At 41.2% G+C, this 14720-nt stretch overlaps 1 protein-coding gene across 5 annotated transcripts; it reads left to right on the forward strand.

The window, feature by feature from the left end:
* The first annotated feature begins 189 nt into the window (after positions 1-189).
* LOC115766292 (putative uncharacterized protein DDB_G0271606) lies at positions 190-13536 on the forward strand. 5 transcript variants are annotated; one of them, XM_030710160.1, is made up of 12 exons: positions 190-271; positions 339-737; positions 801-4339; positions 9255-9651; positions 9725-9789; positions 9850-10339; positions 10412-10600; positions 10711-10899; positions 11624-11725; positions 11899-11950; positions 12020-12135; positions 12198-12467. In XM_030710160.1, the coding sequence occupies exons 2-12, from the start codon at positions 378-380 to the stop codon at positions 12357-12359; spliced, it is 5661 nt and encodes a 1886-aa protein (XP_030566020.1). In that variant the 5' UTR covers positions 190-271; positions 339-377; the 3' UTR covers positions 12360-12467. The 5 variants fall into 5 exon arrangements, with proteins under 5 accessions (XP_030566020.1, XP_030566022.1, XP_030566024.1 ...); XM_030710162.1 differs by lacking the exons at positions 11899-11950; positions 12020-12135; positions 12198-12467 and adding an exon at positions 13254-13536; XM_030710164.1 differs by lacking the exons at positions 9255-9651; positions 9725-9789; positions 9850-10339; ... (1 more) ...; positions 10711-10899; positions 12198-12467 and having other exon boundaries at positions 12020-12102.
* Positions 13537-14720: the final 1184 nt, after the last annotated feature.

The raw sequence follows: 14720 nt of genomic DNA on the forward strand, positions 1-14720 counted from the left end.
TATCGACAATGTTGTGGCGCGTAACCTATTATAATTCTCTGATGCTAGTCCATCTCTTACTGTTATCGCATTTAATTGCAACGATAGGCAAGAACAAGCAGTATTGTATCAGCGATACGATATAAACATCCCTCTCAAAGTTCATCTCTAGTTTTCAAGCCAAAAATGGCGAAGTAAGTGCGTGCTCTTTTCTTTATATTCGGTTTTGGTTTTCTTGTCAATGTTCCAAACCGCACAAATTATATAAAACCGCGCCAAAGCAACCTTAAAAGTAAGTAAATTAATAATCAGACTGCAATTACAATTTAAAACAATTACTATTCGCGTGTGACTATCAGAGAATTGCAATATAGAACGTAAATTTTTAACTATCGCCAATGTGGAATCAATGGCCAGTCGCTGCGGTGCCAGCTGTGGTGCCAGCTGCGCCAATGGCTGCGCCGCCACCTCAACCGGCAGTGCCGCCTCCACTGCCCGATGCGCCACCACCGCCACCGCCAGTCGATAATACACCAGCCGCAGCCGCTGTTTCGAATGCTGCTACGGCTGCAGGTGCTACCGGCACCTACATGGGCGCTGGGGTTGGCCAATCTACTACCAATCCGTATGAACAATACACGGCCGCTCAGTACGCGGCGATGACGCCGGAACAGCAGTATGCATTGCAGCAGCACTGGCAGCAGTGGCAGACATACCAACAGGAGTACGCCAAGTGGCATGCACAGTATGGAGAACAGGTAAGTTGTGCTCGTTGTTAACCTTTCCAATTAGTAATCAAATGATTTTATGGTTGGCAACAGTACAAGCGGGAAATGGCCGCCGCGGCAGCTGCTAACACTGTGCCAACTGTGGCGCCTGCACCGGTCGCAGCGCCTGTAGTACCCAATGTGGGCCCTGTCGCAGCGCCAGTGGCATCGGTTGTGCCTGCTATTGGTCCCGTTTATCCGCCAGCCCAAATGGGTCCACAGATGCCAGTGCAGCAGGCACAACCACCACCACAGACATACTTTCCACAGCCTCAGATGCAGCCAGCGGCGCCACAAATGCAACCGCATTCGCAGAGTCAGATGCCTGGTAAAATAATGGCACAGCCCCAGATGTACAATCAGCCGCCACCGCCGCCGCCGCAAGTCTACCAGCAACATCCTCAACAACAGCAGCAGCAGCAACCGATGCATCACCAGCAACAACCGCCGCTAAATCAATGGCAGCACCAACAACCGCCGGGCAGATTCAATCAAATGCCACCCGTTGGCTATAATCAGGCGCCCAATCCTGGTGACTCGAGCATGTTTCCAAATTTACAGCAGCCGCCGCCTTCGTTTATGCAACAGCCACCGCCGTCGTCATCGTCGGCAAATCAAATGGATGCTCCATGGTCAAAAGGACCACCGAACAAGGGCACTGATAGAGGCAATATAAATGAAGCGGATCAGCGGCCTCGCTGGGATGGGCCACCGCCAGATGTGGGACAGCAACAACAAGGACCAGGGCGCAACAATCGCTGGCAGGGCAATGACTCCGGGAATGGCAACAACAACAGCAATGTTCAACAAGGCGCCAATAAGCCCAATCAATTTGCCAACCGACGTAACTGGCAGAACACGCCCCCTGGCAATAACAGCAACAACATGAATCGCAGCAATCCATTTAACCCTGCACAGCCAGGTCCCTATGGCGGCGATAATGCTGGCGCGTCTCGCGGTGGCCTGAACTCTGGAATGGGCCCCGGTTCGGGTAGTTATGATAATGATGCCGCAGGACCGGGATTGGGACCGGGACCTTGTAATTCGGGCAACTTTGGTGGACCGAGTGGCAATTACGGCGGAAACTTTGGCAATAATGGCCCTGGCCAAGGATCAAATGATACTTTTGGTCCTGGTAATTTTGGCAACAACAACAATAACAACAATCGGCGCAGCGGCCGCTGGGAACCAAATCGGCCGCATCAAGGCGGAGGTAACTTTGGCCCTCCGCCGAATAGTAACAATAACTTCAACGACTCCGGCTACAATCGCCCAAATGCGCCTAACTTTAACCAGCAACAACAGGGTAAGCAGAACCAACCGCAGCAGCAGCGTGCACCTGACTTGGACGAGGCCAGCTTTGATCAACTGTTCAATCAGTGGGAGAAACAATTCGAAGATTGGAAGCGTGCCAATGCCAATCATCCGGATCGCGATGAATATCGACGCTATGAGGAGGAGTTTGAGAAACAGCGACGTCGCATTGCCGAGCGTCGTGAGCAAATGCGACGCAGACGCCAAATACAGAATCCACAGCAACAACAACAACCACAGCAGCCGCAGTCGCAGCGGCAGCAACAAGGGCCACAAACAAATCGACAACAACCATCACCACAATTTTATCAGCAACAACAGACTGGCGGCGCTCGCTATGGCGACTATGAGGAGGGTGAAGGCTATTCTGATGAGGAAAACGTGAAGGAGAACCAAGGCCCCGAAATAAAGAAGCAACAAGAGCCGTCTCACAGCTCAGATCAAGATGATTCTCATTACTATTCGCCAGAACCAGTAACAATACGCGAAATAAAGAAACAAGAAGAGTCGCCGCACGGCTCAGATGAAGATGATTCTCATTACTATTCGCCAGAACCAGAACGAGAACCACAAACAAAGGACTTAAAGCAGCAGCAACCAGGGCCATTCCCTAGCAAGGAGCCCCAAATGCCCCAAAAGACTCCAGCACTTCAACAATCGTTATCAAAACCGAATCAAGAACCAAATTTGCAACAACCGGCGGCCAGCCAGAGTAAATTTTCACAGAAGCCGACGCAAGATGTGAATACAACTCCAATTGTAAGCAGTGCACTCGGCAAGCGTAAAACCGATGTTGTGGCAAGCCCATCGAACCCTGCCAAACAGACCAAGCAGGAGAAGATATTGATAATCTCCCTGGATGATGATGACGATGATGTTGACGAAGGACAGAAGGACACGGAGACAGAGTCTGCGGTTGATACGCCCATGAAGAACATATTTAAAAAGAGTGATGGCATACCAGGTCTCGATTTGGTTGCCGACGGAACAGCTGCTGCCCCGCCCGAAGCATCCCAGTCAGGGAAGGGCGTGGATAATAACAAGAAGATACCATCGCTGTTCGATGTGGTCGTTGACAAGCCACTAGAACGCACCGGCAGCGAGTCGGAAAAGCTGGCGGCTGTCAGCGAAGCACTGCCAGATAATGTGACCAATGCGCTCAAAGATCCCGAGTTTATGAACAACTTGTCGCAGGCTTTGGCCCAGGCGCAGGGTCGTGAACGGGAACAACAGCAGGACCAGGAACAGAAGTCCAATGAGCGATCTGAGCATGCCAACAACAGCAGCAAAAGCAACAACAGCAACAGCAATGACGGCGCTAATGACGTCAATGACGGCCGTGCCCTGTCCTTTGCCGAGTGGCAGCGCAAGAAGAATCACCAGAAAGGTGGTCCCCAGGATCCAGACTTCGTTAACATGTCGAACGATGGCCCTGCTGGTAGCTTTGGTCCCGGCTTAGGTCCTGGTCCAGCCATCAATGATGGTGGCATTCGCGGCGATTTTGGACCCGATCAAAGACCCCCACATGGCTTTGGCCCGAACGGGCCCATCGGTCCGCCATTTGGACCTGGTGGTGGCCAGGTTATGGGACCGAATTTTACAGATTTTAGTGGCCCAGGCGGACCAAATGGTCCGCTAAATGGACCCAATTTCGGTGGTCCCAATTTTGGGCGTCAGGGCTTGGGACCAGGCCGGAGTCCGGGCCCATTTGGCGGCGGCCCTGGACCCAATGGACCGTTCGGACGTAATTTTGGTCCCCCTGGACCCAACAATCCCAATTTCAAGGGACCAGGGCCAAACGATCGTGGACCAAATTTCGGACCCAATTTCCGTGGCAATGGACCTGGTGGCAATGGTCCTGGCTCGGGTCCGTTTCGTCCAAATTTCTGCGGCCCGAACGGACCTGGACCAGGACCAAACTTCGTCGGTCCCGGGCCATTTGGCGGACCCGGTGGACCGAATTCACCTGTACCCTTTGATCGGAACTTTGGCCCCGGACCTAATCATTCAAATGAGCGCAACTTTGGTCCAGGGCCTAATAATCCAAACGATCGCAACTTTCGACCCGGTCCGGGTCCCAATAATATGAATTTCAATGGCCCCAACAACAACTCTTTTAACGATAATCCGTTCAGACGCAATGGTGGACCGCCTGCACCCAGCTTTGATGATGGACACGGCTTTGGATCACGTGGCAAAGGACACAAAAACTTCGGACAGCAGAGAAACAACTTCGGCAACGCGGGAAACAACGACAACAACAAGCCTTGGAATGATGGGTATGTGTCATAAACCGTGTTTAATCGTATGTCTCTCTCCCTCTCTCTCTCTCTATTTCTTTCTCTTTCTATTTGCTCTTTTTATTTGTGTCTATACAAAATTAAATGGATTTGATCAAATAACGACCACCAGGGAGAACCCTTGCCAGTTTAAGTTTCCGTCTGAATATCAACAAAAACAAATGAGAAGCAAACAAAACATAAACCAATCAGTTTGTCCGTGAACTAGTACCCGAGTACTACTCAATCCCCGCTCTGAACTTTTGGGATTTTGATATAGTTAGGAGCTTAACGTGGGAACTTATTCCCTTTGATGCGTTTCAGCATTTAAGTCGTGGTTTGATTATTCCTTTTGCAACAAACCTTCAACCTGTCAGCCTAATATAAGAGTTAAGCTTAAGAATCGACCATAATACTATTTTTTATTATTATATCTAGTATCACACGTCTGATACTATCAGACAACACAATAGAACAATGGGCATACGGGTGAACTCGACTTCCGCCTCGAGCGGGTCCTGCGTAACCTATACAAGTCTTCAAATATATGATGATAATTTAATATGTGATATCTAGTTATATTGAGTTTATAAGTGATACGAGGAGATAGTATATAAATATGCATATATATATGTACATATATATATATATATAGAGCTGTCCGATTAGTGAACGAACCGTTTGAGCCAAGGAGCTGCATGCTTCCAAGTGAACAAGACGGAATCTTAAGATTGTTTTGCTTTTTATCCGATCGACCTCAAACTCATTTGTATATTAAATTTATTGGAGATGTATTTTATAGTTTCTATACTTCAGGGGCTTAACAAGGTTGTATGGGTTACATTTTCGACTGGTTGGCAGATATTTATGAATATAAATACGGAGAATCCATGCATGGTGAAAGGTTGGGTTCCAAAGTTGAATGGACAACAGTTGACTATTCGTTCAGATGGCTTCAAACTCGAGTTCAAAACATAGTACACAAAAAAATGAATGAAATGAATTACTTGTCTCAATGATCTAAATGGAAATATTTCATATATTGTGTATATATTGTGCCTGTTCTCCTAAATACATAGAATTTCAAAACTTTTTCTAAAGCTAAGAAAAACATAAACCTATAAGACGTTAGCTCGCAAAATCAAAACAGAAGTCTATGCTCTTGCTAATGTCCGCTTTAAAAAGTCAAAGTTATCCGTGTCGAATCTCAACAGACTGAAATATATATAGATATATGTGCATTCTATGTTTGTGGGTAAAATCTAATAAATTAGTTAGAATACAATGGAAATTGCTATAAGCCTTAGGAAAACATTTAGTTGTGCTTTTATATGAGGCATTTCACGCAACGAAGTTTAGTTCAAACTCTTACTGGATATCCGTTTAAAATGGAAATTTGATATAAAAAGGAAAGTTTGTTTCCCTTATAAAGAAAAACAAATTTGAGCCGTATTTTGGGATACAAACTAACCGAGTTTTCCGGCTTAATGTTTGTTGCCCCATGAAAACTTTTGTCATATTTAATATCAAGCCCGATTTTACTTTGTTTAAACGAATTTTAAATACTATGCAAGTCTTTGTCAAATATTTTGCTTACCTTCCGAATGTTTCTACCCATGTCATTAAAATCCCTAAATTGGAAACTGCAAATCTAAGTCATGTTATCTTCCTCAAAATCCTTGATACGAATTGTGTAAAATATGCGACATTACTTCTGCACTAGTTAGTAAAAATAATACACATTTTGAATGCTAGTGAAAAATCTCAGTTCCGAGCGCTTTTCGATTAAACTCGATTCTCGAATGAGCTAACCAAAACAAATAATTGAGATATATCGCTTCAATCACAACTAGACCGACCCGATTAAACCCCTAACTGTGCTCGTATACGTTTCTATGTTTGTAGTTTACATGTGCAGGCATTTTGTTGATCTCGTCGTTAATGCTGGAATTTCGATTCCTTACCCGTTTTCTCTTTTTCTCTTCTACTTTTATGCACCCCAAAATATATAAAAATAAAATACAAATTAAAATCACAAAATACAAAAAAAAAAAAAAAAAAAAAAAAAAAATTAAACTTAAACTTACAAAAATGATATAAATATCAACTGGCATTGCTCCGATGTCCCTTGATTCATTCCCAATGGCGCATCAATTGAATGACTGCTACATACACAATTTTTTCAAACACAAAAATATATTTAAAAACATATATATAAAAAAAACACCTAAAACGCAAATGATATATATTTGTTTAAATTGCGAACTGTCTGTATAGCGGCCGATCCTTCCGCGGTGGGGGTGACCCCTCGAACAGGAGCTATAGACACGGGCAGCAGCAGCGCGGACCCAGGTCGAGCTAATTGGAGTAGAAAAATGCACTGTTTAGATACGTGCCCTTCTAAAATCCAATCTGAACCAATTTTTACAGTTAGATCCTGCGACAAGGCAACAGAGGATAAACAGACACAAACATACAAACACACAAACATACACACACAAACACACACACACAAACACACACACACACACACACAAACATACACACACACAAACATACACACACACAAACATACACACACACAAACATATACACACACAAAAATACACACACACACATGCATACGTCAAGTGGGCCTTCAATAAATCTCTCAAGTTCATCCTCAAACTTAACGTCAATATCTCTGCATATGTATATCATAAATGTTCTTAAATAATTTTTAAGTTCTGAGAATTTAGCTAAAATTTCATCAAAATTAAATTTTTTTTTTACTTGCTTTGTAGTGTTTTTAATGTAAAAACAACGAATTTAGTTGCATTAAATTGAAATGATTTTTGTTATATATTTTGTATGGGGAATTTGTGAGAGTTTCCATCTTCATGTTTCAAGTTTAGAAAATCGTCGACGCAACAGAATCGAAGCTTGGGTCTTGCAAAATATTATGTAATAGCATAAATAATAATAATTATAAAAATTATATATTCATATAACTTTGCACATCTACACGGAGATAAAAAACAAAATACATGGAATACGATGATGAATAAATGGATTTTAAGTATCAAATAATATGCTTGCGTGCATTTCAATATTTAATTAACTAAAGGGACTCACATACATACATACATATACACACGCCAGTTTTGTTGTTGTTTTATTCCTGGCATCAACTTAAGTTAGCTTTAGATGTTGTCTGCAATTTCCAATTGTATGTTATACAGTCCGATATTCCATTTAGGAAAGTTCGTCCGCTAGTTTCTACAACTTTAGCATACTTCTTTTGGGTAGAGAATGTTTAGTAGCAAGTGAGCATATTGGTATTTAGTTCCGACTTATGAGTTTATTCTATATAGTGACACACCCCATCATAAAAGCATTTTTGCCCTGTTGCCCCAAAAGATGTGCCCCCCCACCATGATGCTAAATGCTTTTTGATATCTGAAATTTCTAATGTTCAAATTCATATGTTGAGAACTTGAGAAATAACCGAAAGAATTTATAAAATTCCCACTCGAAGCATTGTTGTCTTAGTCATGTAAGCTTTATCCATACACTTATATTTGGAGAGTAAACAAAATTAAACTTCTTTTGTATTTACTTGATATATATGTATATATATGTATATATCAACTTTTAATTGATAAAGCTGTTTTCTCTTAATTTATGCACAGTAACACTTGGGTGTAATTGACAAAATATTTCGGCATACCAAGAGTTATCTTCGGATTGCCGAAGAACAAATATCCCCAAAGCCATAGAGCGTCATGCGATACAATATAATCTTAGTCACCATGTTTATTAAGCCTAACATTTGACCTATCGTTGCCATTGTAGCCTTAAAATAGAGTTGTCCGTCTTTGGTCAATCTTTGTGTGAGGGATATCAGGATATCAGGAAAACTCAACTACAATGTCAGTCATATGATAATGTTGTCCGATCTGCAGAGCAATTAAGGAAATGAATGGGTTGCGAGGTGTCTTTCTCCTTCTGCCAGGATAAAGTCAGGAAAACGAGTATAACTTTGTCTGTTTAAAGAAATAAATTGATCAAATAAAAACCAAGTCTGTCTGTGCATATTAATAAAACTCCGTTTGAATCACATGCTTTGAGAGCCTGTCTGTTTATCTATCTTTTATATCTATCTATCATATTATATAAAAAATCAAAATTGCTTAAGATTATCTCGTTTTCTGTGTTTGGAGCTTGAAATTCATATAAGTAGTAGATATTTTAAGGCCGTGGAATACGTCTTATGAGAGTCAATTCATGGAACAGAAACGAATAAGAAGCTGTGCAAGCTTCGGCGCTGCTGAAGAATTTGGCTTCCTTCTAAATATACTATAATTTTGTTGTTGCTCAGATCATGTACTTGCTACATAATCATTCTAAAGGATATGTTCACTTCGGTATGCCGATGATATCCGTTCTATAAATTACCCAAAAAACAAAAACATGAAAAATTTTGCACTTGTCCAGAATGTCCTATGCCCTGGACACAGTCCATGGCCTTGATCCAGGGTCGCCGGGCCCCGTCCCGCCCGCCACGCCCCGTTGATTTGCAGCATGCTTCTTCTTCTGTATACAGTGCTAAGTGAACAAGTCTTATGTACTCCCAATTTGTCATTCGACCCAAGTACCTTGACCTGTTATGTAAATAGCTTGTAGCCAAAATTGCTTGCCCCATGAACATAGCAATATATATGTACAAGTTTAAGTGTTTCTTTCTGGTTTAATATTAAAAACATAAACCAATTAAAATACAACAAATAAACAACAAAATCGCAAAAAAAATATCTATGCAAAAACAAAAAAAAAAACAAAAACAAAAATAAAACAATAACAAAATAATTGACAAAAATGTTAAACAATTGATACCAAAAAAACAAACTCGCCACTGCGTCACGCAACGTTGCAGCGCGGAGCACATCGGCAATATCCGTCCCAACGAGCCCGTCTATCGTCCAGTCCAAGTGTTTGATTATCAGAACAGCAGCAACACCGCCGCCAAGGTTATTGACTATGGACACAAGTCGGCTGATAGCGCTTCCAATCGTATGGCCGGTGGACCAGGCCCGGGCCCTGCACCTCTGCCGGAGTTTAGACCTGGTGTTACATTTGACTATGGACATGCATCGCGTAGTGCATCGTTAACCTCTGGACCAGGCGCGGGACCCATGAATCGCAATCCCAGTAATAGTTCTAACAATAGGAAGAAAAACAAAAAGAAGAATAAGAATCGGCAGCGCCTGTTGCAGGAACAGCAGTCGCAACAGCTGCCACAAAATCAGCAGTCATTAATGCTCGGCGACGAGGTACGTAGCTTGCTAACCGACCTGCAACTTGCCCTAATAGATAAACATATGTATCTACCATATATCCAATTAGTTGAATGACCATCAGCGGGCAGCTGGTAAATCAGATGATCTCGAAGACATATCCGATGGCGAGGAGTAGGTTTCATTGATGTTTTTATATACCCTGTTTGCTAATCAGAATCCATAAATACACAGTAATTTGGCGGATGCATCGCAATCGGAATCACCGCCGCCGCCTCCAAAGTTTAACAAGCAGATCAATGCCACAATTCAACAACAGCAACATAAGCAGCAGGAGCAGCCACGCAAAGCCTTTCCGGCCAACCCGCAACGTCGCATGCTGGGCGATCCACCAGCCGCTTTGTTTCCCTCTACCGCTGCGGCTAATCAACAGATACCCGAGCAGGCAGATGCGCTTCACTTGGAGATGAGCGTACCCACTAATGAGAACCGCAATACAATATCCATTGACGAGGTGCTCCTACCGCCGGGTCGCCTATCTCGTCCTAAGCGCATTTGTATAATATTACGCGGACCGCCAGGCTGCGGCAAGTCCTATGTGGCACGTTTAATCAAAGATAAGGAGGTGGAAATGGGCGGTGCCAGTCCCCGCATACTCAGCGTCGATGATTATTTCATAATTGAGAATGACTATGAGGAGAAGTGTCCCAAGTCTGGCAAAAAGGTGAGCGTGGCCCAGCAGATGAATATAAATATAAATGCTTTGCTTAAAAAACATATACTTTTATTATTGCAGATACCGAAAAAGGAGCTACTCTATGAGTATGATGATGCTATGGAAGATACTTATATGCAATATTTGATTAAATCGTATAAGAAGACGCTAAGCGATAATCTCTACGATTTTATAATTGTCGACTGCAACAACAACTCTCTGCGTACACTCAACGAGTTCTACTGTCATGCGAAAGACTCCAATTTTGTGGTACGCAGGCCTTTCTCTTTCTCTCTATATATACGTCTTTTCGCTCACCCGCTCTATCATGCTGTCTCGCTCAATTTGATGCTGATTGAACCCATTATTTCTTCTGACAGCCCTACATAGTTGACATGCACTGTGATGTGGAGACGTGCTTGGGCCGCAACAGTCATCAACGCAGCGAAGAAGACATACGTGCTGTTCTAGACAATTGGTGTACAACGCCATTGCACTACATTAAGCTGGATGTGTCGTCTCTGCTGGAGAATGTCGTTGAAATGGAAGATGTTGAGAATATGGCAACGGTAACTATGCTTTAATGCAGCCCATGGCCCAACCACGACTCACAGCCACTGCTCCAGGCACAAATGCGCTTAAGGCATTTCACTGCCTAGGCACAGTCCAGTTGGCTGGCCTACAGTGATTTTAGTGTGTGTTTGTGTGTGAATAGGTGTGTGTGTGTGAGTGTGGCATTGGGGCTGACAGTGTGTATGACACTGACGGTGCGAGGCTGCGCACACTGCATAGTTTATATATACTTTATAACTGTATAGTTTAATTATATATTCGAACAGCTGTAGTTTCTAAGCACGAGTATAATTTAGTTGGCAATGCCATACTTAAGCAACTGTCCATGACAACTCTAATCTAAGCATCTCTCAATTACTTAACTTTATTTGCGAATGCATTGTATGTGCTACTCCTATATACATGTATTTATATCTCAACAATATATATATGCATATGTGTGTTTATTATATGCATATATTGCATAAATACGTACATAAATTCTGTTGTCCATACAAATTTATGTAGCTGTATGCCTTGAATATATGCTTATAAACGGCACCACAATTATCAAACTGTACATCTGATCAATAATAGAATTAGCATTGCGTTCTACCAATATATCAATCGAATCAAATTTGATCGAATTGCAAATAATATGAATTAAGTACCTAAGTAAATGGCAAAAGAAAGGCTAGTCAAGCAAACCCCTGTTGATTTATTGCGGCTTATTCATTTCAGGATGATAATGCCAATAGTGAGGAGTCCGCTGCCGTGGCTGCCACCGTTGCCGCTGACGACGCCGAGGATGAGGACAGCAACAGCGCCGATGCTGCCAACGATGTAAGTCTCAGACCATTCAACAATATAATGGTTTAGTTTGCACCATTGTGGGCACAATCTTCTTCTTTTGGGGCCTGTGCTGTGTGCTGTGCCTGTTTGTGTATTACATTTGCTGTCTCAATATTATTTTATTGTACAAATTTTTTTTTGACATGTGTGTTGGTTGTGTATAGTGCGGCTTTCTGAAAAGCAAGTGGGAAAATGATACCACGGAGGAAAATTTGGGTAAGTGCCGTCAAGTTAAAAGCAGTCATTTCCCACTTATGCCTAATATCCGTTAAATTATTCTTTCAGCACGTCTCGATGGCACAAAGCGGCTAATGCAAAAGCGCAAGACCGCAAGCATGGCCGACTATTTGCAATTGGATGAATGGGAACCGCCTACTGGCAGTGCTGATGGCAAGAAACGCGTAAGTACATACAATCCAACTATACTATACGAATTTTACTCAAATTATTACAAACGTTTTAGGTGCGCTGGGCGGACATTGAGGAGAAGCGCGCACAGAAAAAGATGCGTGCAATTGGCTTTGTTGTTGGGCAGACCGATTGGAAACGGATGATGGATCCCAATGCTGGAAATCGTGCGCTCAACAAAACTAAGTATATAGAGCGCGTGAACAAACGGCGTTAATAATCAAGATCTCCCAATCGATGACGAGACAGCAAAGCCCGTATTTTCGCCCTATTGACACACGTACACAAATATAAACGGATATGCTTATAAACGCAAGCCACCTCATCTAACTTGGCTTTTATTTTATAATTTATAGTTAATAGTAAATTATATAGCAGTTGGCTAACCTTTGTTGTTAACAAAATGCTCGCATGCATCTAAATGCCTGGCATTTCGGCATTTGCGTGTCGAAGCTAACAGTGTAAAGTAAACAACCTAATCAAATACCTTTTCCAATACAATATGTGCTCAATTTCCAGAACAGAATGCATGACTTGTATAGCATATACTATATGCTAAAGTTAGTTTTTATAAATACGTAAATTAGGCCAACGTTTAGTTTTGTATGCATTTACAACCAAAGTAGCAGTTGGTTAGTATTTGGAATTTGTATTATTTTTTATCATTTCTGTTTTTCATATAATGTTTCGAGCTACGCTCTTTAAAGAACATGCATCCAAACATGCAGAACCTTAGCAAAGAGAACATAATAGATATTTATATATTTATATCTTGAAATATACGTTTTAAATAAATATATAAAACTATATATGTACAGTACAGTAAATGCTCACGCCCTTCAAAGCGGAGTATATGCGTATTTTAACAAGGTTTTAAAATTCAATTTCGAGTAAAAAATTTCGAAACATAAATTCTTTGCTGCCTGTATTACTTTTATGAAATATATTTTAATTATTAGCATATAAATAGATGAATTAGTCTACTGACATAATGAAATTAAAGTGCAACCTTATAAAAGAAAACAAAAAAAAAAAAAAAAAAGAATTAAAAAAACAAATAACTGAACTATAATTTAATCGTTGGGGTTTTCATGAATAACTTCCTTTGCAGACTTACCAACAGCAAAGCTCACTTAGAGCTTTACGAAGACTTGGGCAAGTAATATCGCGACAAAGCAGATTAGGAAGCATTGGACAATTTTTACATCGACCAAGAATAATTAAATATATAAATTTCAAATGGTGTAATATTTCATAAATGAATGCTAGCATTTCGTGCTCGGTTTGAATTGAATAAAATATTGAGAAGAAGATTAACAAAAGCACGTTTGAAGTTGAATAATTTTCAACAAAAACGATCGTAAGACTGATAAGTTATGTAATTTGATTAAGATTAACCCTATATGTTTATTATACAGAATTTGAATGTGATTTCAAATATAAACAAAACACCAGTCTGCACACGAAGTTTCATTTAATTTAAACGCCTTCATGAATAAAATACTGTAGCTACGATTTGCTCCAATTTAATTACGCTATAAAATGGCATTTTAAACCATGTTTAAAATAAATTGTTTTGAGCTTATACTACCTACCACCTTAAAGTTCCAGCTTATACACATGGCCAACATATTATATGTCATTAACCGTATATCTAGAGATATAATATGCTGTCCAATCACTTCTCATATGTTACAAATCTTTGCCAAGCTGGTCTCAGCCGTGCTCGAAGATTGATTTAATTACAGAATTGTATTTAAGAATTTCGGCTGTAATACTTATGTACCCAACTTTTTTTACATTAATTAATAACTTAGAATTTTTTTTTGCTTTCGTAGAGATCAGTTAAGATGCATTTGCGGATATGCAAAAAACCTATTTAGCATGGTAACAAGTAAGAGGTTCTAGTCGGGTGCTCCCGACTAGGGGATACCCTGAACCCTCTTCCAACATCAAATGCATATATGTATATATTCTATTTTAGAAGCTATATGTCAAGTTTGGTGACCAAAAAAACAGGATATCGATATCGATTTTTATCGATTGCTTGGAAACGGAGTAAGTTATCGATTATCGAAAACAAACTCTATTTGCGCGGGCACTAGGAGCACCACAATCTAATTTCAAGTCTCTAGCTCTTATAGGTTATGAGATCCTTGCGTTCATACATACGGACAGACGGACGGACGGACGGACGGACAGACGGACATGGCTAGATCGACTCGGCTATTGGTGCTGATGGGGTCAGAGATGCTTCCTTCTGCCTGTTACATACATTTGGATTTTGCACAACTACAATATACCCTTATACCCATTTTTAATGGGTTCAGGGTATAAAAAGTGTTGTACAATAGTTTTCTACATAGGTAACAGGCAGAAGGTATCGCGGGACCCAAAAGTTATATATTGTAGACTGGGTCAACCGAGTCAATCTAGCCAAGGTCATGGACATGTCTGTCTGTGTCTAATTTTGCTAAGGCACTCGCATGTCGAGTTTATTTCAAGTAAATTCTTCGAAATCAATAAGTATCAGATTAGGTTTTCTAAGCAGTTTATCCTCATATCTAATTTAGCATGA

The sequence above is a fragment of the Drosophila novamexicana genome, unplaced genomic scaffold (assembly GCF_003285875.2).
Source record: "Drosophila novamexicana strain 15010-1031.04,08,12 unplaced genomic scaffold, DnovRS2.1 tig00001089-arrow-arrow-pilon, whole genome shotgun sequence".
Taxonomy (NCBI): domain Eukaryota; kingdom Metazoa; phylum Arthropoda; class Insecta; order Diptera; family Drosophilidae; genus Drosophila; species Drosophila novamexicana.

What these genes read in the sequence shown, in the direction of transcription:
- LOC115766292 (XM_030710160.1), top strand. Translation starts at nt 378, where the DNA reads ATGTGGAATCAATGGCCAGTCGCTGCGGTGCCAGCTGTGGTGCCAGCT. An exon ending in ATGCACAGTATGGAGAACAG is followed by an intron (nt 738 to 800) that starts GTAAGTTGTGCT and finishes GGTTGGCAACAG; the next exon opens with TACAAGCGGGAAATGGCCGC. An exon ending in TACCACGGAGGAAAATTTGG is followed by an intron (nt 11,951 to 12,019) that starts GTAAGTGCCGTC and finishes TTATTCTTTCAG; the next exon opens with CACGTCTCGATGGCACAAAG.